Source organism: Aptenodytes forsteri, unplaced genomic scaffold (genome assembly GCF_000699145.1).
Source record: "Aptenodytes forsteri isolate BGI_AS27 unplaced genomic scaffold, ASM69914v1 Scaffold582, whole genome shotgun sequence".
NCBI lineage: Eukaryota > Metazoa > Chordata > Aves > Sphenisciformes > Spheniscidae > Aptenodytes > Aptenodytes forsteri.
In genome coordinates this window covers 562,436-585,802 of record NW_008795675.1, presented here as the reverse complement: position 1 = coordinate 585,802, position 23,367 = coordinate 562,436, and the positions used below count along the sequence as shown (strand labels likewise).

At 38.6% G+C, this 23,367-nt stretch overlaps 1 protein-coding gene across 1 annotated transcript in view; it reads right to left on the bottom strand.

The window, feature by feature from the left end:
* The window catches only part of EHBP1 (EH domain binding protein 1), a 222,839-nt gene that overhangs the window by 105,290 nt on the left and 94,182 nt on the right, over positions 1-23,367 (bottom strand). The window contains 3 exon segments of the mRNA XM_009282606.2: positions 2,380-2,566; positions 9,050-9,302; positions 18,528-18,650. Of these exon segments, the coding sequence (XP_009280881.2) occupies positions 2,380-2,566; positions 9,050-9,302; positions 18,528-18,650 (563 nt within the window).

The window sequence follows — 23,367 nt, the reverse complement described above, 5'->3', positions numbered from 1 at the left end:
AGTTCACGTTTGTGTAGTGCCTATACTTTTTGATGGGAGTTTTTCCAGAGTTGCTAAACATTGTCATTATTATTGAGTAATAAACAAGTTATTTGTGCCAACAGTCCAAGTCCTACCTGGGCACTATTTTGTACTATGGTGTGAGAAAATTGTTTAATTTTCTTTTCTTTTAAATGCCAGTACTTTTCTGAATTTCAAAAAGCATTCCAAGTAATATGCTTTTGATCTAATGTTATTAGATCACCTTAGAGCAAAACAATTCAAGCACAGGAAAAAGACTGGGCTTACAGAAAGCTTTCTGAATTGCAAGTGACCATACAATATTTTAACACACCCAGTCAGTGAAACTTTCCACTCTAGCTGTAATATAATAAACTAGGACACTGCATCTGCTTTGGAGCCTTCCCTAATGGTCTCGTATCCTCCAAAATCCTGTAAAAAATTAAAGCTTTCTGTACCAGAGAAGGTCAGCATAGTGCTCTGTTTTTCCCCATGGCCCTACCGATTATCAGTTTCAGTACTTGGACCTTTGCTGATCTCAGCTGTACCTCAGCATCAGTGGCAGAGAGGTGGGCTGCAAGCAGGCAGGCACCAAAATATTTGGGAACTAATACCCTGCATAAGACTAGGAAATACCTGACTGTGTTCATAACAATATGGTCTTCTCGGAGATTTCAGTCCTGCATCTTTTCTTAATCAATTCCAGCTTTCAGACAATCTAAAACTTAGTCTGGGGTAGACAAAAACGACGACAGTCGAACCCAGCAGTAATACATTATTTCAGCACAACAATAAAGCAGAGAGATGTATTTCCTTGGATGCAGACCTGTAAAAAAAACCTCTCAAACAATGAGCAATGGGGGCACAACCTCCATCAAGCGAGCTGATAAAATCTCCTCCACAGATGTCTCTTCTCTGCCTGGTAGTACCAGAATGCTTTACTTTGGCCACTTTGCTTTGACCCAAGGGCCAGACTCCACCAGAAATCAAATAATGTGCAATATTTTTCATACAGAAACTCCAGCAAACAGGATCGAACCCCATCTCAGCGCATTATAAAACTGCTATGCTCTGATTTAATATTTCCCTGGTTGTGGTTTTGCATATTAAGAGTAACTTGTGAATTGTGCTTGTGGCCTTACTATGTTGTTTTGTTTTGCTATGAGCAAACACAGATTAGATTTCTGGTCTCATACTCTTTACCCTGACTGAGTGGTAAAACGACAGCAAGATCAGAGCCTGAGGGGACAAGGACATGTCAGCAATCTGGTTGAGTAATTAAGCAGTGAAACGATAGGTATGACAAATAGTTTCATTCAATTCTGAATTTAAAGTACAGCAGCTCCAATACAAGGCAAAACAGATGATAATATGCATAAATTGGGAGAGATGTGCTGGAAGGGAAGCCTTCTGTCCTCATCTTCCTACCTTTCAAAACAAGCAGTCAGCATGTATCAAATTCATTTTTAAGAAGGGCCCATTAACGTATGCTATTAAATGCTTATTTTGTTTAAAAAAGCACAAGTGGTGCTAACTGCTGAAACACTGGAGTTAAAATTAACACCAACAGAAGTTAGCTGTTGTAATCCTAAAATACCTGCACCACGCATTGCCCTCTTCAACAGAAGTTAACTCATATTTTCCCTTGACAAACACAGATGTATGTGCATATATAAGTACGCTTAGTCTGGACGTTCCTAATGAACAGTTAATCTGATTTAAAGTAGACTGTCTTTTTTTTAAAATTACTTCACCATACCTATGGAATTGGACATATATAAATCCCAACACAAATAAACAGTATCCAGTACTAAGCTCTTAAAACCCAGATTTATGACAGAAATGTGGAGACAGACTCTTCAACAGGGGCAAGGCTTAGCGGCATTACAAGAGATCAAGACAAAGTATTGTTCAACATGATTTTCTCCCTTCTCAATGGCATATCCAGCTGTCCTGTAACATTTAATTGAATCGTAACATGAAATGTGGAATTGCAAATGAAAATGACTGCATTAGAATAAGAATTAAAACCCAAAATCGGTATTCTCATCAGAGTTGGACAATTTATTCAATTACGGTTGGACTCGATGATCTTAAAGGTCTTTTTCAACCTAAATGATTTTATAATTCTATAATTTGTTACTAGACGACTCTTTGAAACTGCAGTTGCTGTTACTGTTGTCATTAAATCCTTAAAGAAAAAATACAAGCTCCTACTGCTGCTCTCTCCCTATGAACCATCAAGTGAACAGATGAGCCAACACGTTATTAAGTATAAGCAAAGCTTTTAAGATAGCCTGCAGAAATAAATAGGATGTCTACAATACACATAAAGCTACCGTTAATAACAGAGACAAAATTTTGGTATGAAAAACCTACCTTAGGAGAAGAAGAAAGCTCCCTCGATGCAGGAATAGTTGACATGTTCTCACTCATGCCTGTCTCCGACTTTGGCAAGAGGTTTGGTGTTTCAGGAGCCTTTCTTTTCATCTTCTTTTCTGGTTCTTGCAGCGGAGCAACTTTAGTTAAAGCAGGGCTTGGTTTTGGTTCATAAAATGGATTTGATCTAGTTAAGAGAAGGGAAACATATTTCTTTGCTATCTCCTTGGAATTAAAACCAAAAATAAGACCTGTTTAGAGAAGCCAATGACTAAAATGCTTTTATTATCCCATGTAAGAATATGTTTTGCCTTTACGTGCTTTTAGATGCTACTTTTTCATACGATTGAAAAGTGAGTTACAGCAATTGAAACTGCATTAGGTCAAAATTTCCATAAATTTTAAAGTCCTGTAAATTACAGAAGTTTTATCAATCGCATAAAGCTAACTCTTCAATTATACTTACCTATCTATCAAAGAGTGACCTGACTTACATACAAGCTCAATACCAACAAATTTGAGTGAAGTTCCTGGCTGTTTAATATTCTAATGAACAGAATTAAGAATGCTTCATTAGAACAGAGTTAAGAATCAGACCACTTTTACATGCATGCTTCAACATGGCTTTAGAGGCCTCACTCTTGACTGTCCAAGTCTGAAAATTTTGGCCTCCATAGGTACACAATCCATCTTGAGTGTATTTTAAGCTCTGCAGCATACAGGCACCACACCGTTTCAAGAACACTCTTTGGATAAGAGAATAGTGCAAGAAAACCACAGCTGACTTGTGTATACCTCTCTACAGATACCAGTAGCCATCATTTGTCTATTTTGAAAGTACTTTTTATAACTAAACCTTTTTTAAGAAACACAGTAAACATCTTCCACCAAGTGGATGCAGTTCAAAGAATTATTCTTCTTAACTCTGGCATTCACGTTCCAACTCCGCATTTGTTCCACCCTAAGTAAATACTTCCACAGCATTTCCAAATTTTATATATTAGTCTGATATATCAAACATCGATCAGTAATACATTAAATAATGGCTTCTACTATGCACTTAGAAGAGCCAGCAATTTTGTATCCTGCTCAGGATACTTACGGGAACCTTCTTTGCACTGAATTACTTTATTCATAATCTTTGCTTTTCATATTTTGCAATCCAAAACTGGACGGTTAATTACAAAACTGACATGTTAATTAATTCCTTTCTAGTCCATACTTCTCCTGCAAGATATATTTAGCATATATCTCAAACTATGTTTATATAACTAAGTCACTGCAATTCCAAAGATCTATTTGCATACAGTTATATAAAGCATAACTAATCACGACAAATAACCTCAGTCCCTGCAGTTCAACTCTAGATGGAAACAATAATGCATACAGCATTAGACAAGAGCCTACCTAGCTAGATCCACTTACAAATTTCCTCTCAGGATAAGAGTCATGAGCTAGTACACACTGTTTTTAAACTACAACAGCAAAATTTGGGCACAAGCGAAAAACCAACTATTCATCCAGTTTGCTTTCACACCACACCAGATTTCTCTCAGTTTTGTCTACTTTTAGTATGAAAATGTGTCTTTCAATCTCTTGGACTGATTTTAGAATTTATTTTAATGCAGTTTACCATCATCCTCTTTTCACTGAGAAAAAGCAAGCAATTAATAATCCACACTGCAGAAAATAAGTCTAGTTCTGAAAGACAAAGTTTATTGAAGCACATAAGTGAAGATCGGACATAAAACCTCCAGACCTTTCTAAGAATCTGCCACTGCTTGTTATAGAGAAAGAGATCTAAATCCAGATACTGAAATGAAAGGAAAGACTAACACTAACATAACTCATGTGCTCATTGAAGGCAACTTTCAGGTGTTCCCACTTTGCTGCCCATCAAGTGCAAGGCCACCAGTGCAATCAAAACTAAAGGCAACATCAAAATAACGAGTTAAATAGAAATGGATGGGTGTTTTCCATGGGAGGCAGTAGAAAAAGGAGGGTATTCAGGCTGGAGTGGAGAATGCACCTAGCTGTCAGTAGCTCTAATTTAGCTGACAGCCCAGCTCAGCTGTCTTCAGACACTGGGAAGTTCAAAGGGAGGTGAAAATGAAGATAAAAGAAGTAAAGGCTGAAGAACAATGTGTTCTACAGGAAAGCATAAGGTTTTCTTTAGTTCAATAAGTTAGCCTTCTGAACAGCCAACAGACACAGCATGTTTGGCAGGAAAGTAATTTACCTCTGTGTACTTGGAATTAGAAAGGTGTATTCGTAAGGTGTTAAAATTAATTTGGTGCAAGAGAAAAAAAAAACAAAACACCTTACCAATGAGAGTAAGAAAGTTTGGAAGAACCACCTTTTGAATTTTTATGCTCCAGAATTGTCTGCGTTACGTGCATTATCTTGAAGAATTGTACCCTACTGCACACACCAGAAGGAAGAGCAGTAGGGAGGAGACAAGTGACTGCCTTTTTTTTCCTAGAGAAGAACTTGCTTGAAAGCCAGACTAAATGCTCACATTTTGCTCATAGTACGGGCAGAACACACACACACTACTTTCCACCCTCCCCTCTGCACTGCCTTTAATTGGTCTTACAAATATTGAGAAAGATTTTTGAAAAAGTAAGTTCAATACAGAAAAAAAACCCAAAATGGTTCTTGCCTGAAGAAGCTATAAGTGTTGAAGTCATGGGGGTCTGATATATGCAGCAGAGTTTCGTCCAACAGCTTCCACATGGCTATACAAGAAACTAAGCAAGGGAAAAGTCTGGCTGAAAAAAGCCTTCACTGAAAAATACTAAACCACTTTTCTCTGAGGTCAGCTCCCATACTTTTTGCTTCTGTGAAGTTATTTAATTGATCCACACAATATGATTTGCCTAAAGAGATATGAGACTGTCCACCACAAAACTAGAAAAACCAAACCTGACAAACTATCTGGCATTAAGCTGTTGCTGGCAGTGTAGTGGCTTGTGGCTTCTTGTGCAACAAGCAGCTTCAATAGATGGCAATTCAACAGTCTTTCCAATTAGACAGCATTATTCTAAGCCATGCAATGACTAATGAGATAAGAAGCCACAGAGCCAAATAATATCTGAAAGCAGGTTTTGTTCTGACCAATTTAAAAATTATTTTGATCAGCGTTACTGGTTAACTGAAAAAAAAATCAACATTTTATTGAGGAGGAAAAACAAAGCTCTCAGTGTGGTAGGGTTAAAAGATCAGGCAATATTACCCATCAGAAGTACTAAGGGTTGAAAGCACTATACTTTAAGTAGTTGTGAGCTATACTGTTTTCAAATATTTAAACTTAACTTAGCAAGGTGTGCTTCCTTTATTAACAGGTAGCCACCTACCATTTTGATTTTAATGTATAAAATTCAAAAAGGCAAAAGCAGAATTTGCCACTAACATCCAAATGCCCAAACTAACAAAAGGAAAATGTGTTGCCTATCTCTAGCTAGGTATGAGAATTTAGCCAGAGGAAGTATGTTTTCAGAGCGTCATTTTACAGCAAAATATATGTACTGGATCATCTAAGTCCCCCTGTACCATGCAACACCTCATTATGCTTATGCTTGTGACTATGCTTTGCTTATGTGTGTTGTGAAATCTTATGTTATCTTCACAACCATTACTGAAATATGTTTCAATGAAGCCAATTACCCAAGGTAAATCCTTCACAGAGGTGCAGTGAGGGTAAGTACCTTTCCCAAGATTACAATGAGAATCTGTTACAAAACTGGAGTCAGACTTCAGCTCTTGGGGCACTTTGTGTAAGGTCTGAGTCCAGAATCAGAACTAGGGATCTGCCAGAGTAGAGTGGGACAAAGGTCCTGATGCTAACTGTCCATGTTCCCATGACACACCATCACATTTCACGCAAAATACAAGAGGAAAATGCCAAGTGGTGCATTAAGTGAACTCCAATGAAACATTTAAGACGCAGGGATAAAAATACATTATATTTCCTGAGTGACAGTAAATATCTTTCAGGAGCCTTCTATTTCTCATGCCTTCCATCTGTCAGGTTCAAAACCACTCCTGGGGAAAGCACTAGACCAGCAGTAGTCAAAAATAATTAAAAACTACCCAAAACAAACAAACAAACAAAAAAATCAAAAGACAAGATGTTAGGAGAGAGGTTGAAAATATGCAAAGTTTTCTAATGCTGTGATATGACTCAGTTGTTCAGCCTTGTCTTGAGTACACTGCTCAGGCCAAGTCAACGCTCTTAAAATAGATACATAGCAGAAGAAATAACAGGGTCCAGAGACGTGCAGTGAAAATGATTAGAGAGATGAAGAGGCTTCTGTATGAAGAGAGATTGAAAAAGTTAGCACCATTTAATTCGGACAAGTGACAAGTAATGGTGAACATGCTAGAGATATACAACACAGCAATTGTTTATGGCAGATAAATCCAATACTACTAATTGTTGTTTCGGTAAGCCAGCAGAAGAGATAGTGTATGGGATTGGAAAGGTAACTTATTTACAATCAATAAAAGGAAACACACTTCATATAAGATCTTGGTTTTTTGTGGAACTCTGCAACAAATTGACACTGAAGCCTAGACTTAAATAGAATTTGGAAGAAGATTAGCCACTTACGTAGATAATAAAAGATAATATTCACATAAGATAAGAAACAATACACACCTGGACATAAACCTTCATGATTTAGGGCACACAAAAACTACCAACTGGCACTGCCTATGAAAATCTTTCCTTTGGTGCTCACTGTACCATACCTTAGCAGAAACTTTCTACTGAAAAATTTGAAAATTAATGAGGTAAATTTGAAAATTACATGAGGTAAGGCATAATAGTGCTTGTAGGTGTGAGTTAGTATCACAAGTCCTGCGTTCCTAGACCGGAGTTTTATTATTACACTGATCCCTCCAGAGCGTTTCAGTATAAAGATTCAAAGGTTCTCCTTACCACACTTCTACCCAATACATTTAACAAATGGTCTCCACGTCTTTTTCAATGACATGGCACTCCTGTAACCTGGGAGAAAAATGTGGAGAGGAAGCTACTTTGGGGGTCAGGCCATAAAAAAATTATGTAGAAGACATAAAAAACTATTTTACAGTGCTTTTTGACTCCTTATCCTTCCATCTTTCCATCGGACATTGCTTTTATAAAGAAAACACAGATCATATTTATGTTCAAGTAGAATCCACCTATGGGGAGTTTATTTTTATCCTTGGGGGGAAAAAAAAAAGGAATAAAGCAAATGGGGTCATTAAAATAAGAAAGGTGTTGTAAACAAAGGGCTAGAGAAATCTACAGTCCAGTACACAGAAAAAACAAGGCTGCCTGTTACAATGCTGCTGCAAGCCCATTTGGCACAGATTTGCTTAGGGTGGACATGTGAGTATAAATATAAAACACAGAAAATTCTTCACTTGCCCATCCATGTAGCTTTTGCTCTTTCCGCTCTTCTCCTCAGTCTTTGCTGTCCTCTATATCCATATCTTTGCGGGTGTAAAGTATACATATTTTTTCTCTCTGAGGATTCTGGTGATCAGTGAATGATCAGGGATGCCTGGTGTGACCATCAACAGTGTGATCACACTGTGCTCTGAAGACACAGCAGCCAGTGCTATTTGTTCAGGCAGTGCCCTGATGAATGGAGCTGGCAGAGACATCATTCCCCAATGCCCTTTTTTTTTTTTTCTCCCACAGAACAAATAACAACAACAAACCCACGGCCAAAGAGCTTTAAGAGGAAAAAAACCCTGCAGGGTCCTTTATACATTTCTATTAGAGTGCATGGGAATCCTTCAATTTCCTAGAACACAGCTATAAACAGAGAAACATAAAGAGGATAATATGACACCTGTATTAATATTAAATATGAAAGCAATGCAAATGCCATGCCATGATAAATCTCATTAAATAATGTAAAACTAAATGTTAATTACAGTTGTTGTCTGTAAAATTGCTTGCATGTAATCACCATAAACTGTCTCATGAGTGGTGTGGTTGGTGACTAATGACCGCAAACAAGGAGTAAGTATATACCTTCAAACCTCCCCAGCTGCACAGATATTGCAAAAAGCTCTCACTCCTTGTTAGGTTTCTATACTATAATACAAGGCAGTCAGTGTGAGTTTATAAAAGTTTTATGTGTGGTTATGATAAAAGAAACAACCTAAGAAAGTGCATATGGTGTTATCTTTCTCATATAGAGATTCAGTTTTATGAGACTCTCAAAAATATGCTATGCAGACTGCAAAACGCTCTTCCTTTTTACACACTGCACCAATACAAAACAAACGCTCCATTATCATTAACAAAAATTATTATTTTATGTAGAAAAATAATGGCAAAAAGGACAGGAAGGACCAAGCTCTGCTGCTCCTTAATTTTTGGCTCATTTGCAATTGTCAGGGCATGAAGTGCCAAAAAGGTACACAGACTTGTTCCCTATCAAGTAATTTGCTATCAATGAGGCAAAGAAAAGTTTCCTAACTGATCATGATCATGCTGAATAGCATGACTTGGGGGTATGGTATTTCCTGCTGCTGAGCTACCTAAGGATCAGTCTGCCCTAAGGAGGTGATTAAGGATCACCAAGGTTGAACCCAATACACCTCAAGATTAAGCCAGGGATCCCACTAATGCTTCCGAAGCTGCTGAAAGATGAAGAATCATACTTACTCATCTAGCTCTTCCTCTTCAGCTTTAGAGGTATCTGCATAGAGGTATTTGCTCATATCCACTGGTCTGACGTTTTTCCTTTTTGCAGGTTGCGGAGGAGAATCTCTTACAGTTACAAATGTTTCAGGCTCAGGATCTGGCTCTTCAAATGGGTTCAAGTACTCTGGGGCATCTTCATCCTTGAAGGGATTGTAATTGTCAGCATAGAAACTTTCTTCTGGCTTTGAAGATGAAGCTATTTCAGTGTCCGGTTCTACCAAATAACAAAAAAATCATTAAACAGATTTAACATAGAAAAAATTTGAAACCATTTTAAGAGTTCTTTATATTTTGAAGGCTTATGAAAAGGTCTGCTTCTTAATTCTCAATACATAAATTCCTAGCCTTAGATGAATTTTCACGCTTTATTTATTACAGTGACCTAGATGAATTTTCACGCTTTATTTATTTACAGTGACCTTGTTTATTCAAAAATAGGACTTTCAAAAGGTCATTTCATCTAGAGTATATTGAATACTCTCATTTTCTCACTAAAGCTCTTTCAACCTAATTAGTTATTAGTTTTCTTATTTGTCATATAAATGGTATTGCAACAGAATATAAAACATTTTCCCAAGCTATTAGCCAATTTGTAACCTAACAAAATGTTCTCAATTATTTATTTGAGCTTTTAATAAAGAAAAAAGATATCCTGTATTTTATAATAAAATTACTTTACTGGATATTAAAAATGGTGACAGTAAGTACGTGGTCTTTTCATTTCTTAAAATGACTGAACTAAAAATCAGCTATTAGGTATGACCAATAATTACATTTCAAAACATACATATTTTCACTGCTAACTGCTCCTGGTAACAATACATAGTCTCACAGTAAAAATGAATTTAAATTAATCCTAAAGAGAGAGATAATCAAATTACTCATCTATTATTTGGGCTGTACAACAAAAAGTTATTAGCAACCTGGAGCCGCATGCAGTTCTTTAGAGTAACAGACACTACAGAAAGAACATTACACAAAAGTGAATAGCTGTTGGATATTGAATAATACAAATCCCCATACAGCAATACAACATTTCTTACAAAGACACTTAGTAATGTTAATTTTACTCTTCCTGCAGCATCAAATGATCAGAAGCTCAGTTCAATATTGGATTTGATGTACTTTCAAAATCTATGCAAATAAGAACTTCAATGTAGTGTCATTAAAACCTAATTTTCAATAACCACTCCCACATTATTCTTAACGCAAAGTATTTCTTTTTCAGATGTATGGTTACTAAATTGAACAAAGCATACCTTTTAGCTTTAAAAGAAAAAAAAAGTTATTTGTAGCAAGGCTCTAAAAAATAAAAAGATGGCGTTCCAAGTGTGTTTGTCACTAAACAAATATTTGGGAAGACAAAACCACTAGTCACACAACTAACAAAGGGAAGGGGCCGCAAAAGAAACAGCACTGTCGTTACTTCGTTTTGGATGGATGCTGTACTGAAGTTGCTAATCCTGGTGAATTGCTAGAAAACGTAAGTGTTCTCTACTCTGCCAGTAAACTTCCAGTTCACCCTGTCTCCAGTCATTAGCACAGCCCAAGGTGATAGAAAGCCCTACCCCACATAGCGTGACTGACTATAATCTACAGTTTGAACAAGAGCCACTCCTAGCTGGACAGGAATATGGTCCCCAGATGCAGGTAGCAGCTTCACCTATCTGTGCACTGGAGTAGTCACCAGTCACTAGACCAGGGCAAAGGCTTGGAGCAGGAAAGGCTTTAGTCCTTCTCAGAACAATTGAAACCTACCAGGGACTGGAAAGATTTCATTTCACCAAGAACCTCACATTTCTAGTGCTCTTCTTGGTTCTTCACATTTGAACCTCAAAGACTATGTTATCATATTATCTTCCACACTATTTCTAAGGGTCTCCTTCTGAAGTGATGGATCATTTCTCTATGGTCAGAAAGTAGAAATCAAATGGGTTTGGCTGGAATAACAGAATAAATTAATCAAAAACTTACTTAAGCCCAATGTGGACCCTCAGGAGATAAATCACTCCTCTGAGACTGAGGATGAGTTCAGCTCGGTGAAACAAAATAAAATTGTATTTTGCCAGACAATACTGCAGGTTTTAACTGGTAGACACACTTACAACTACACGCAGTGCTTGTGTCTGTGGGATTTCCCTATGGTGATTATTCAGAAAATTATTTTTAAAAATTCCTTTAATTCCAGGTGAGGTTTGCAGCTTCTTATTCCCTGAGCAACCTGGTCCATCTTGGCGTTAAAGAACCGACATATACAGTACACATCTATCTCTTATGTATCTCATAAGTTCTTGTATTTAACTTCAATTTCAGAACGCAATTAATACAGTTTCAAGTCAAAAACTGGAGTAAAAAAGGAGACTGAGAAGACATGTAAACCAGACACTGCACTGAAATGGGATGAGACAAAGGTAAAGTAAGATCACAAGAAGTTATTATTATGCTTAATGGTCAGTCTTTACACTATCAAAATGTGTTCTAAAAAGAACTAATTAATCAGGGTTGCAATAATAGTCTTAGCTAAATCTAAAAAAGAGGTTCTGTAACTGTTTAAACTGGTTAAGCCTCACCTGAATGTCATAAAGAAACATTTCAGCTGTGTCTTAGGAGATGGACATATAGACAAACTACTGCAGGATAAATCAGGGTGTGTATCTGCATTATGTCAGCGGTAGTGTATGTGTTCGCTCCTACACCAGAGTAAATACAACATGCTTATCCCTTAATAAAAGGGAATAAACTACTACTGGGCACTTATCCTGGGAGAAAGGGTAGTTACTGCACAGTAGGTGATGCGTATTAAGCTCACACCCTAGTTTACGTGTGGTGATTTGTTCATAAGCCCCCATCCTTATAAGAAAGATGTTTCAGAGAAAGCCACAATAAAATAATATTGAAGGTCTGTAGTTTAACTGACAAGGGAAAAGAAATCATTCAAGGCAGAAATTCTTTAAAAAAGAAAAGATCAAATCAAGCAAGAATCCTTTGACAGTATTATAGATGAAATACACCAGAGCAGAGCCCAACATTTTAAGTGTATTTTTTCATTTATTTTAAGCTAAAACTGGAAAAGAGGTTCTACATTGGCTTACTTACATCACTCCAGTGTCCAGTTCAGGTAGTCACAGCAAGCAAAAGTTTCACCCTGCTTGCCCTGAGATGTCCTCAGTGTGGGTATCTGCAGCTGAGCTAGACCCCTTTACAGTCAAAGCTTACAGGTATATGTTCAAACTGTTAATGTCTAAAATCAGGTAAGCCAAATCCCACCCTTACTGCATAGATATCCGTGACTTGAAGCTCATGTCGACAGAATACTGCTCAAATGTTACCCACACGTTAGTGATTTGATGAACTAGGCCAAGCAGAAATGCTTTTGAGATCTGCCCTCAAAAGATAGTTTCACATAAAAAGCAGAAGTAACCCAATGAAATGCAAAAAAATGACCGATGTATGTCTTGTTCAAATTGTGCAACTTATTGATGACATTTTAACCACAATTTTTGCTACTTTAAACTTTGCTCAAATCTTAAAATATTTTATCATCAAGAGTGCACAACTACGAATACCTGCTTCTGCAACTCCGTATGATCGAGCACAGCACCTGCACATGAATCTGTTGATAAATACACATTACCATACCTGAGCAAAACTTGCTGATAACTCACAAGCAGTATTCAAACAAATATTACTAGAAGGAATGCCAGTAATATTTCCTGAATTAAAAACATTCAGGGAAACAATCTCTTAAAACTACACTGTAAGCTTTTACTTTTAATTTGCTTTTAAGTGTCTCCTGGAAATGATGCATTAAATGCTTGTTTAAATCTGATAAATTTTAAGGGGCAATGCAAATGCTTTTTGCAATTCTTTCTATTTCAACACTATGGATCAAGTGCTGTAACCCTAACTAGGACAAAATTCTTTCTCTTGTTCATTGGCTCAACAGTAACTACAGGTTTGGCCTTAGACGCAGAGCATTGCAGAACAGCACTCAGAGACCTCTGGCTTATTATTAATTAAAGGATTTCACAAAACCCTACACACAGGCTAAAATTAAAAGAGCTTCTAAAAGTATCATTTCCAAGAAACTTTTACAGGCAGAATTTGTAGGGGCTCAACTAGAACCCACTTAACTTGGCTGCTCATTCTCTCTCCTCCTGTCATCCAAGATACTATTTTTTTTTTCCCCCTCTGCTTCCTTCAATGTCCCTACAGCAGGGAGGGTCCCCACCTGAACCCAACCAGGCTATCTCCCATGGGGTCTCTGAAACCCTTTAGGACTAGCTTTTATGTCAAGTGTTGGTCATCACTTCATGAGCCTCTCTATAACAAATTAAATTGCTCAGACAATGACTCAACAACACTGCTCTTAAAGCTGCAGCCACTGTTACCTTCTCTATAACAAAGACTCATATTTTCTAATGGACCTAATGGTGTTGGGAAGTGCATTTTGGGGGGCTGAACATACAACAGCTTAAAAGGGGCTTATTTCCCTCTTCAAGCTGATTTTACACTAAGGAGTCAACGCAGATACCCTTGCTTCCCCCTAAATTAATCACAGTTGAAAACACAAGACTCCAGTCTCTACTGGAACTAATTTTTTTAATTGCAGTTCTCTACACTGATATTAAAAAAAAAAAGATGCTTGCAGTTTGGCACTCCAAGGGTCAAACACACAATAATTTTGCATGGTTAAGTAATAAAGCCACAGGGGTAGGAGTGACAAAAGGAGAGGTAGAAGTATTACTACAGCAGAAGCACCAGCTGCTCTTGTGCCAGATTCTGGAAACATTACTTGCCCTAACTCTACCGAGAAAGACTACTCATGATAGTAATCACTCTGGCACTACCTATCTGCACAATCAGCCTTCCAGTTCCCAGAGGATCTCCAAAAATCACCCTGCCCTTCAACCCACTTGCCTTTTGTAACACAAACATATTGTGACACATCCCTTAAAACCAAACAAAACCCCCACCAGAACATTACACATACCACTTTCCCCTTGGCAGAGGATGAAAGAACAAGCCACATGTGAAAGATAGCTAGTTATGCCATTTACTGTACTACTGGCAAGCACACAGTCACGATGGTGATGTGAGCAGCATAACAAACAGCACAGAATAAAAATGTAACTTCCCAATACTTCTAGAAAGCATAATGACTGGCATCCCTATAAACCACTGATGATTTTCTATTACTTTTATTAAGACTCGCACCAGCAACACATTACATTTCATTAAGAAATATAAGGAGATGGGACAGAGTAATCGTTTTCCTCTATAGTGGTTCTTGTATTGCTCTCCTTAGGACTATCCTAGAGGGATTCTGGGGTTTGGTACTGCATTGTAGCACTATTTTCATTTGCAGCGTAACACATACTGCAGGGAGCTCAGAAGTCTACATACAAGGTAAAGAAACACATTGTTAAAGTAAATGCTGTTTTAAATGAAAGGGAGAAGCAGTGCCAGCAAATAGTTACCCTCATGTCTCACGTGTGTTGCAGGAAATTTGTATTGGTCATATGCAACTTCAAAATTTTCATTCCCCACCTAATTAAAAAAATATCTGGAGCGCTGAAAGTGCATTGTTATTTTCTATTTGCATTTGTTGTATATGTTGACTTCCCCAAGTAAAATATTTTGCACAAAAATTAACTGATTTTAGAATTCTGTTGTAACGTGACTAAAAGACAATCCAAAAGGCAGTCCTCATATGACCATCTACATATTGTCTAGTATAAAGCTGTAGAGATATACCGTTCAAAGAGATTATTTTTGTTTTTCCAGATTTCTAATGTCTAGCTAACCTACTGGATACAGCGGGAATAAGCCTCAATTTGACATGTCAACCAAGAAACACAGCTGAAGATTTTTTTGAGGTGAGTTGTTCATATGCACATTCACTCCACTGTGTGTATAAGATCATTTACACCAAGGACTTTTTAAACCACAGCAGCATCCAGAGACAGCTTGCTGATGACCCTCTGCCATGCACCACACCCACAGTGTGCACATGGATGCTGGGAGCACTCACGCCTTTAGTTTCTCTCCACCCCGCGTTCCCAGGGTTAGATGATTATGGGATCAGGAAGATAGAGGGAAAGTAGCCGGTTTGTGAACAGGCACAAGAAGTATCTGTCTAGGAAACAAGTATCTACTGGCAAGTAATCCTCCTTTCTCTTTAAGTGACTGTCAATACATATGTATTCATACCCTGGGTGGCTCTAAGCACTCTCTCACTAAGCACACAGGTTACAGGCTTGATAGGAATATCCCTGGAATATCTCTGCCAAATGGCACATCGTGCCTCCTAGCATCTGATGGCAAAGTACTCAGGAAAGGAGGCTCCAGATGGCTGCTCTGCACATCTTGGGGAAATTAAGTAATAAATTCTACAGAAAGATTCTGAACTTTTACAAAGTCTAAATTCAAAATTTTGCCTTGTCCAGATAAAAAGATAAAGCAGACTAGCATGTAGTGAATAGAAAAATACTTCATCCCTGCATACATAAAAGGTTAATCTCTTGATTTAAGCAGATCACAAGACAAGTGAAACAGGTAATGTGACTCTTTAAGCCTGTAGGAGAAAGTCTGCCTTAAACTCCTGAACCTCTGTCATGCTCCCAAGCTGCTGGGGTGGCCACCAAAAAGGTCACATTCACTTAAGGATGCAAAAGCAAACAAGCAGGAATAGTCTCAAAGAGCTTCCTAAAAACAGATGGCAGCAATGAAAGTTCCACTGAGGTCTCAGAGTAGAAATTAGTCCTAAACCATGAGGGAATACACCTGCGGCCAAGTGGGAAACAAACAGGGCAGCCTTCTGCAGCAGAGCAACAGGGTAAAAACAGTCTCAATATTGTGTAGCTTCAAAATGTAGTCCAACAGAAAGGGAAATCTCCCCAAAACAGTAAGGTCGAGGTGTACCCCATGTAGAGATACTGATCCAATTAGCCACAGACATACATAGCAGATTCCTGCTGTTGCTGAAGACCAGAACTGTCTTAACTAATTTGTCTCGGCACCTTTTTTTCCTCCTCAACTTTCTGTGAAGGAAGAGGACTGGAGGAAAGACACATGTCAAGAAGGCCAAGCAAGGGAAGATGAACACAACCAGTGCCCATTATAGGGAGAAGACACCTCTGGAGTGGAAGAGCCAGCACTTCTTAGAGGTGTCTGAGGTGACTAGAAGAGTTATTATTAGTTAAAAAACTAATCATAAAGTAAAAGCTTTAAAAATGCCACACCAGATGGTGTGTCTTTGTCTGACAGCCTGAAACACCTCAGATCTACTTGGTTGAGTGCTCCAGGAAGACACACTCCTGTCACATGAACCTGACAGAAGCTCCATCCCTCCCAAATAAAAAACACCTTATGACACAGTAGGAAGAATCTAGTGACACCCTGTTTATCAAAATCACTGTCATGTTGTTGTACATTGACTGCTGGATGATGGCGACAATGTGTGGGAGGAATATTTGGTACACACACACCCAACAACTCAGCATTGCTACCCACAGCTGTATAGATAGGACTTCTTTGGGGACCCAACAGTCTGAGCCCCGAGACTGTCCAAGTACACAGAACAGACCCAGAGGAACAGAGAAGTGTCCATGACTGTGACTGAAGATGGCAGTAAAGGCTAGATGCCACCAAAGGGACCAGAATTGACTGAAAAAACGTGCCCCATATATATTAGGAGTCTTTTGGGAACATAAGCAGGCTGGAGCCTTGGATGCAGGCTACTCAGAGGGAACCTGACATGAGGTGTCAAGCTAATCTGGCACTAAGAAACACCACCAGCTTATAACTCCCTGTCCCTGAGATGAGACGGAACCAATTCTTAGTCCCTATATTTTGTCGTCAGAAGACCTGCTGCTTTCTGCCAGTGCAGGTTCTCTCTGGAAAGGAAATAAAAGCTGGGTTTGGAAAACAGCAGTTTAGATAGGATGGGACTTGTACAGCTCTCTCCAGGGAGAAGGGAGCTCTTCTTTCTAGAGCAGAGAAGGAAGAAAGGAATATAGGCTGAGTCTCTTAGAGCAAGTTGTGTATGGACAGCTAGATGGATGAGAATAGGTGTTTTATATCCCTGGTTATTCTGCCTCCTTCCGTGATCCTAAGGGAATTCACAGCCAAGAAACAGACAGGAAATGAAGCCAAAGATCCAGACACCAGAACCTAATCCATATATATTGGTATCTACAAAGCTGAAACGACTCGCTTCCGCAGCTCTAGAAACACCTGATAACTTTATAGGAGGGAGAAGGGGCCTGGGATAGTGGCTTTATGGCTTCGATGGCCAAATACCGAAGATAGTGCAGTGTCCCTGTTTGAGAAATACAAGCTGTGAGACTACACCACAGCCAAAGTATGACAGAACTTAGATCACCACCCACACTGGCCCCTGTGGACTCAGAAGGCAGAAAAGTCATGTTGTGAGTAAACATTCAGCTTGGCCAGAGAAAGAGAGTAATCACAGGTGGAAACGGCAGCTCAGAAATGCATCCCCATTAGACCTGGCATTAGAAATCCCATGGCTGTACCCTGGGCTGCCCCTGCTCGGTGTGGTTCTTTTCCACCACCATTACAGAGTGGCTCCTAGGGTTTGGTCAAAGGTGGCAAATGCTCCTTGGTATTTTCTGTGGGAAGAAAAGTCTTGGAACTTTGAACGGGAAAGGTTGAGTACAGCTTCAAACCTGGGAATTAACTATGGATTGGCATTTCAAGCAGCTGCAAACTGAGAAAGTCATACAGCCTTTTTTTTTGATGGCAGCAGATGGAAGCCTACATATCTGGACATGAGGTTGAGGACAGCAGAGATCCCTGCTGTCTTGGTGCTACTTTCTGGCCTTATGGCCGAAGCCTTACCAGATTAAAAACTTACAGGGGTTGGTTGTATTTCTCACTCGAACACAACAAGAATGGGCATGTCAGTCTGGAAAGGGGATTAACACCTACCACGTGGTGCAACTTGCGATGCCAGAAGGCTTATCTGATGAAGCCATAAGAGCAAAAAGAGAAGAATGAGAGAGATACAATTAAATTATAATAATGAAGATTAGTGCTAACCAAGAACAGCTGTGATGCAGTGAAGATTGCAGCGAAGGAAGTTCTGATATAAACCAGCATCCACGTGGAACAGAGGCGCTTGACAGTATGTGTTGCTCATTTATACCACGAGGTGAGTACTAGCAACACACCTGATAGGTCTAAAAGTCTCTGGTTCAACTCTTAGCTGGTAGCCCCCAGTGGCAAATACACATGAGGATGTGACTCAAAGGATAAATCCATTTTCCAGTGGCAACTGGATCACTGCTATTGCTACCTCAGTATTGCATGTAATAATTGTATTTAGTCAACATTCTTCATTTGTAGCCCTACCAAAAAAAAAATCATGTTTCATTAAACATCTGCAATTAACGATGAATTATGTAACTATTACCTTCTACATCAGGGTCTCCGAATGGATTTAATTCTCCTGTGTCAGGATCACCAAAAGGGTTCGTACTAGCGTTGGCCAGGTCTTGGTCCTCTTCGTCCAGAAAATTAAGCTTATTGATAAGCTCTAGAAACAAGTTGGAATGTTGTTTTAATATAGATACAAACTGTTCACCAAACGTATTACAAGCTCAAAAAAACTCCGTATCAACAGTCCCTTGAAACACTGCACCAGGGTATGGCACGAACTGCACAACTAAGCTAATGCACTTCAGTAGTACACCAACAAAGGAGGAAAAAAAAAAGTGAAATGAATGAAACTTCTCTGCGCTGATCAGACCATTACGTAACAGAAATGACTACTAAGAAAGCCTTCTATTATCTTCATTAAATAAATGCTGCAGAACATCTAACAAGCTAAGTACAGCAAATTCTTTTTGGTTGTTCACCTACATGTTAACTATCAGCAGGAATTTTTAAGTTTTGGATTTAATATGCATGTAAAATCAGAGAGGGGATGTTTTGTCAAGTTAGAGAGGTCAAGTACTATTGACTGCACAACTAATGTTTTAGGCTTGGGGTCTGGGACTTTTTTTGTAATTTTTTTTTTTCTTTCTTGTTCGTTATCAGATGACAATGGAGCTGTGGAGGACAGAGGCTCTTTCTCTATCGTGTTGTTACCTGTTGGATGCACTACAAATTACTGAGAGTCATGCTGGGTGGAAGCATAGAGATAAAACTGACAGCTGAATACAAGCAGGAGTCAAAAGGTAACAGGTCACAGTAAATACAGACAATCAGAAACAGAAAGAAAGGAGGAAAGCTCATAGACCTTCAGAGGAACTGGCTGATTTAGCTGAAGGCATATTTGCTCGCTTTATGCAGTCATCTTGATCTTCATCTAAGCTGCTGAGAGCATTCAACTGGTTTACAATTTCTGTAAATAGAAGCCAGTCAAGACAAACGTAAGGCAAGGGCATTTAATGAAGCAAGTTGAACGAACACTGTTACTAGAAAGAGAGAGCGTGAGGGAGAGAGAGGGTAAAAGAGAAGACACAGAGGTAATTAAAAGAATACATTTAGAACAAGTTCTTACAATGATATACCTACAGCAAAGCACCTGTGTAGGTGCTTCAGTGATAATTTAACAAGAAACCCAGTTAGCAGACATAAACAAAACCTTGCCAGATTCCTGGTGTCAGCAACAGTAATTAGTTTTATGAGGATGAGTACGCACATCAGTTCAAAACTTAGATGTACTAGATATAATTTAAAGACTTTTCCTGCTCATGAAGAAAACCTGAATTTTAAACCATTGTCAATCAACATGAAACAGCCCCAGAACAATTTACCTCCCTCCCTAACACTTAAGGCTACAGAAAACTCATACATACGCAAGCATTTTATATAGTTTATTTATTTATACACACACACACTCTCTGGTTATTTAACATTTACAATCAGTCACCATTAAATTCTGACCTATGACAAGTTGAATTTATCTAATAGTTCTAAAAGATATGATCAATATTGTGCTATGAGAATGCATACTGAACGTACATATTGGTTGAATTTGCCACTGCAATGCTGGGCAAGTAACACTTTACTGTTAGGTAAAACCCTATTCCACCTTCTATCCATAGCGGAGAGCTCTGAATTGCCATGAATAATTTTTAAAATGTATTAATGTTTAATTCTAGCCAAGATGTTGATGCGTCCATAATTCTGGAAGGAAAGAAAGAAACAAAAACCAACTAGGTCTTACTGGCTTCTGCCCCAAGGGGAAAAATTCCTCTCTGATCCCCCGATAAAGCAGTCCTATCCACAGCATCTGACAAATGCAGTTTCTGTGGTAATGGGGATTGAGCCTGAGGCGTCCCTGAAAGACCTCAAGCATAGGTTTCTGTGGAGAGGGGACAGCCTTCCTCGTCCTTTCAGCTGACAAACAGGCAGGAGAAACCTGTGCAGGAGAGATGATCCTGCTTGTTGAATATCATTGCCCCTCTGACAGGTTTTTTCATCTCCTGTCTTTTCCCAATGAAATAAATGGATGATGTCTTCTGGTGTCACCAGTGAAGTTAAAGCTACGTAGATGCCTCTACTGCACACTTCTCATGCCAATCATTTTTGGATTTCCTTTACACTTCAATTTCTTGTGTACACAAGAAGTTACTTCTTCGTAACGCTTTTTAGTTTGTTGCTGTTTTCAACTTGACTTTTTCTCATATGGCTTTTGTTTGGGAAAGCAAATGTTTGTCACTGACTTACAACTCAACACTGAGTTACAAGGAGCAAGATATCGGACTGAGGTGAAAATTGAGTAGTATTGTGACCATCCCAACTCATGTTGGTGCCCACAGCCACCCAGAACTTCCTAGCAGGTGGGACTCATGCTTTTTCACAGGGCAACACCTTCACCAGTTGACACACTGACACAACTCTTATTTTCATACCTTCACAGACAGCACAAAGAACCTGAAGCCAAAAGCAGAGTCCAGAACCTGACAGTATTTCAGTCATATGGTTAAAAACTTCTTTTCCAAATTTAAACTGCTTTGCGAAGATATGCCAACCTGCAAATTACCAAGTGAAATGATCTATTCTGCCAATATCTATTGGACAAAATCTATGCTGACAATGACAAAGCCACAGCAGAATTCCTCTTAACCGCACCTCCTAACTGTTCTTGACCTTAAAGCAAAAATCTACTTAGATGGGATTACATTTATATCTATCTACACAGAGTTAATTTCACCATCCTCACTCCCTTATTTTTAGCTCCAACAAACAAGACTATTGTCCTAAAAAGTAACACCAAAACTGTCCCAAAACTCTTAACTTTCTCAGTATAAAGTCATATATACATCTTAGAGATCTGAACAATATAATACTATGTTCTGGGAATTTTTAAGACTCAAGACACACTATGGAAAATACCTTGCTGTACTCAAATAAAACAGAGTTGACCTTGTAAAACACTAGTACCAACGAATTACTAGTTTAAAACAGGCTGAGATGCTGACATGATTTACAATTTATTATGCCAGCATGTGAAAAAAACCCAAAACAATTACAATTCAGTTTTCATTGTCAGAAAATAACGAATTTATTTATTAAAGTTCAGAGCTTTAAAAAGAGGGAATTCTTTGATGTGGTCTGAATCACCTGGTCCCATCTGCCAACCTAAACACCCGTATGCACTACAATGTTTCTCATTACAATATTAAATGGTTTATGTCATATTTTGGAGTGTGGAAATGGTAGGTTGGAGATTTATGTCCTGTATTATCTTTTATAAATCTCATTATCTACAAACTTATATTAGCTTGTTCTACAAGTATGTCATATAAATCACTGGGGGTTTTTTTAATTCTTTTCTCTTGCTCTTTTTTTTTTTTAAAGCAGCTTGGTGCTACTAACAAAGAAGATTAAAAGTATCAGAAGTTTACATGGGAGGTATGGTTTTGCAAATGGCAAGAAAGGGTTACACATATTGCTCTCCAGAAGCCTGCTCTTGAAATATACTGGGATTCAGACTCCTGCAATAGGTAGCGCATGTGCATGTTGCTGAGCCCATGTGGCACCCCAGGACAGTCACCGTGCTCCTGTGCAGATGGAGCAGGAGGCAACTATCAACTTCAGCATGAGGCGCTAAGTATCAATTAAAAGATTAAGAGAAGCAATGCATTTATTACTACCCTAAGTTTGTGAGTTATGAGCCACATTTCTTCAAGTACGTTAGGATGCCTTGTCTTCAACTGAAGACTAAGGACAGGATAATTCTGAGAGGTTTAAATTCATCTATATTAATAGTGTAGAAGCAAAATATTTGAAACGTATTTCATGGCTACAAACATTTTCAAGTTCACATAGAACAGTTAGGTGGAGATACAGCTTTTACACATGAAGAATTTAAATAATAAATATTGGGACGGAAGCAGAAAAGTCTGAGATGTAGGGAGATTTTTTTTAAAATGAAAGCGGTGCTTTGAATGGAAAACATCTTTCAGTCTGATCTTAAGGTCAGTTGTATGGCAACAGCTCACATGTTGACCACACCAATTTCCACAGTGCTTTTGAGGTAGGTCAGTATTGCACCACTTATTTCATAGCTGAGAAACAGAGGCACAGATACTTACCCAAAGTTAGGCAACACATCAAAGAAGAGAAACAGCATTTCCTAACTCACCAGCACCATCTAGAGCCCCATTCAGCAGGTCTTTTTTGTTCTCCTAGTGGTGGATATATTTATTCATCTATAAAACTGTAACTCTGGGCCCAATAAAAAAAATTAATTAACTTTTGTATGCTGCAAAAAGGAACAGTGTCTGTGATAAAGGTTTGCAGCAGCTCCTATAGCTGTGGCTTGAGAATGACAATGTTTCAGTCACCAAGTCATCCAACGTTTCTGTGAGAAGACCTTGAGCCAAAAGTAAGATAATAATCCCTTCTGCTTTACTACCTGCACTTCACTTTTTCAAAGCTCACTTACAAACATTAACCATGTAATACTCCCATCGTTCCTGTGAAGTAGTTATAGCCAGTATCCCCATTTTACAGTTGGGAAAACAGGCGCACCGAGGCAAAGTGATCTGCCGCAGGGGACTCTGAGTCAGTGAAGGCATTCCAGCTCGCTCAGCTGCCAACACCCTAACACGGCAACATGAGAAAATGTTGGGAGCAGCAAGCTTTCAAAAGGGTTATGTAACTTCCTCAATTAACTTCATGGGATTCTGTGAACACAATTATTTTTGAAAGAAATTTTACAGAGAGTACTTCATTACAGCAGTTTTGTTCCACTTCCTTCTTTCTATATTTCTTATTTTTCTACAATTATTCCTACC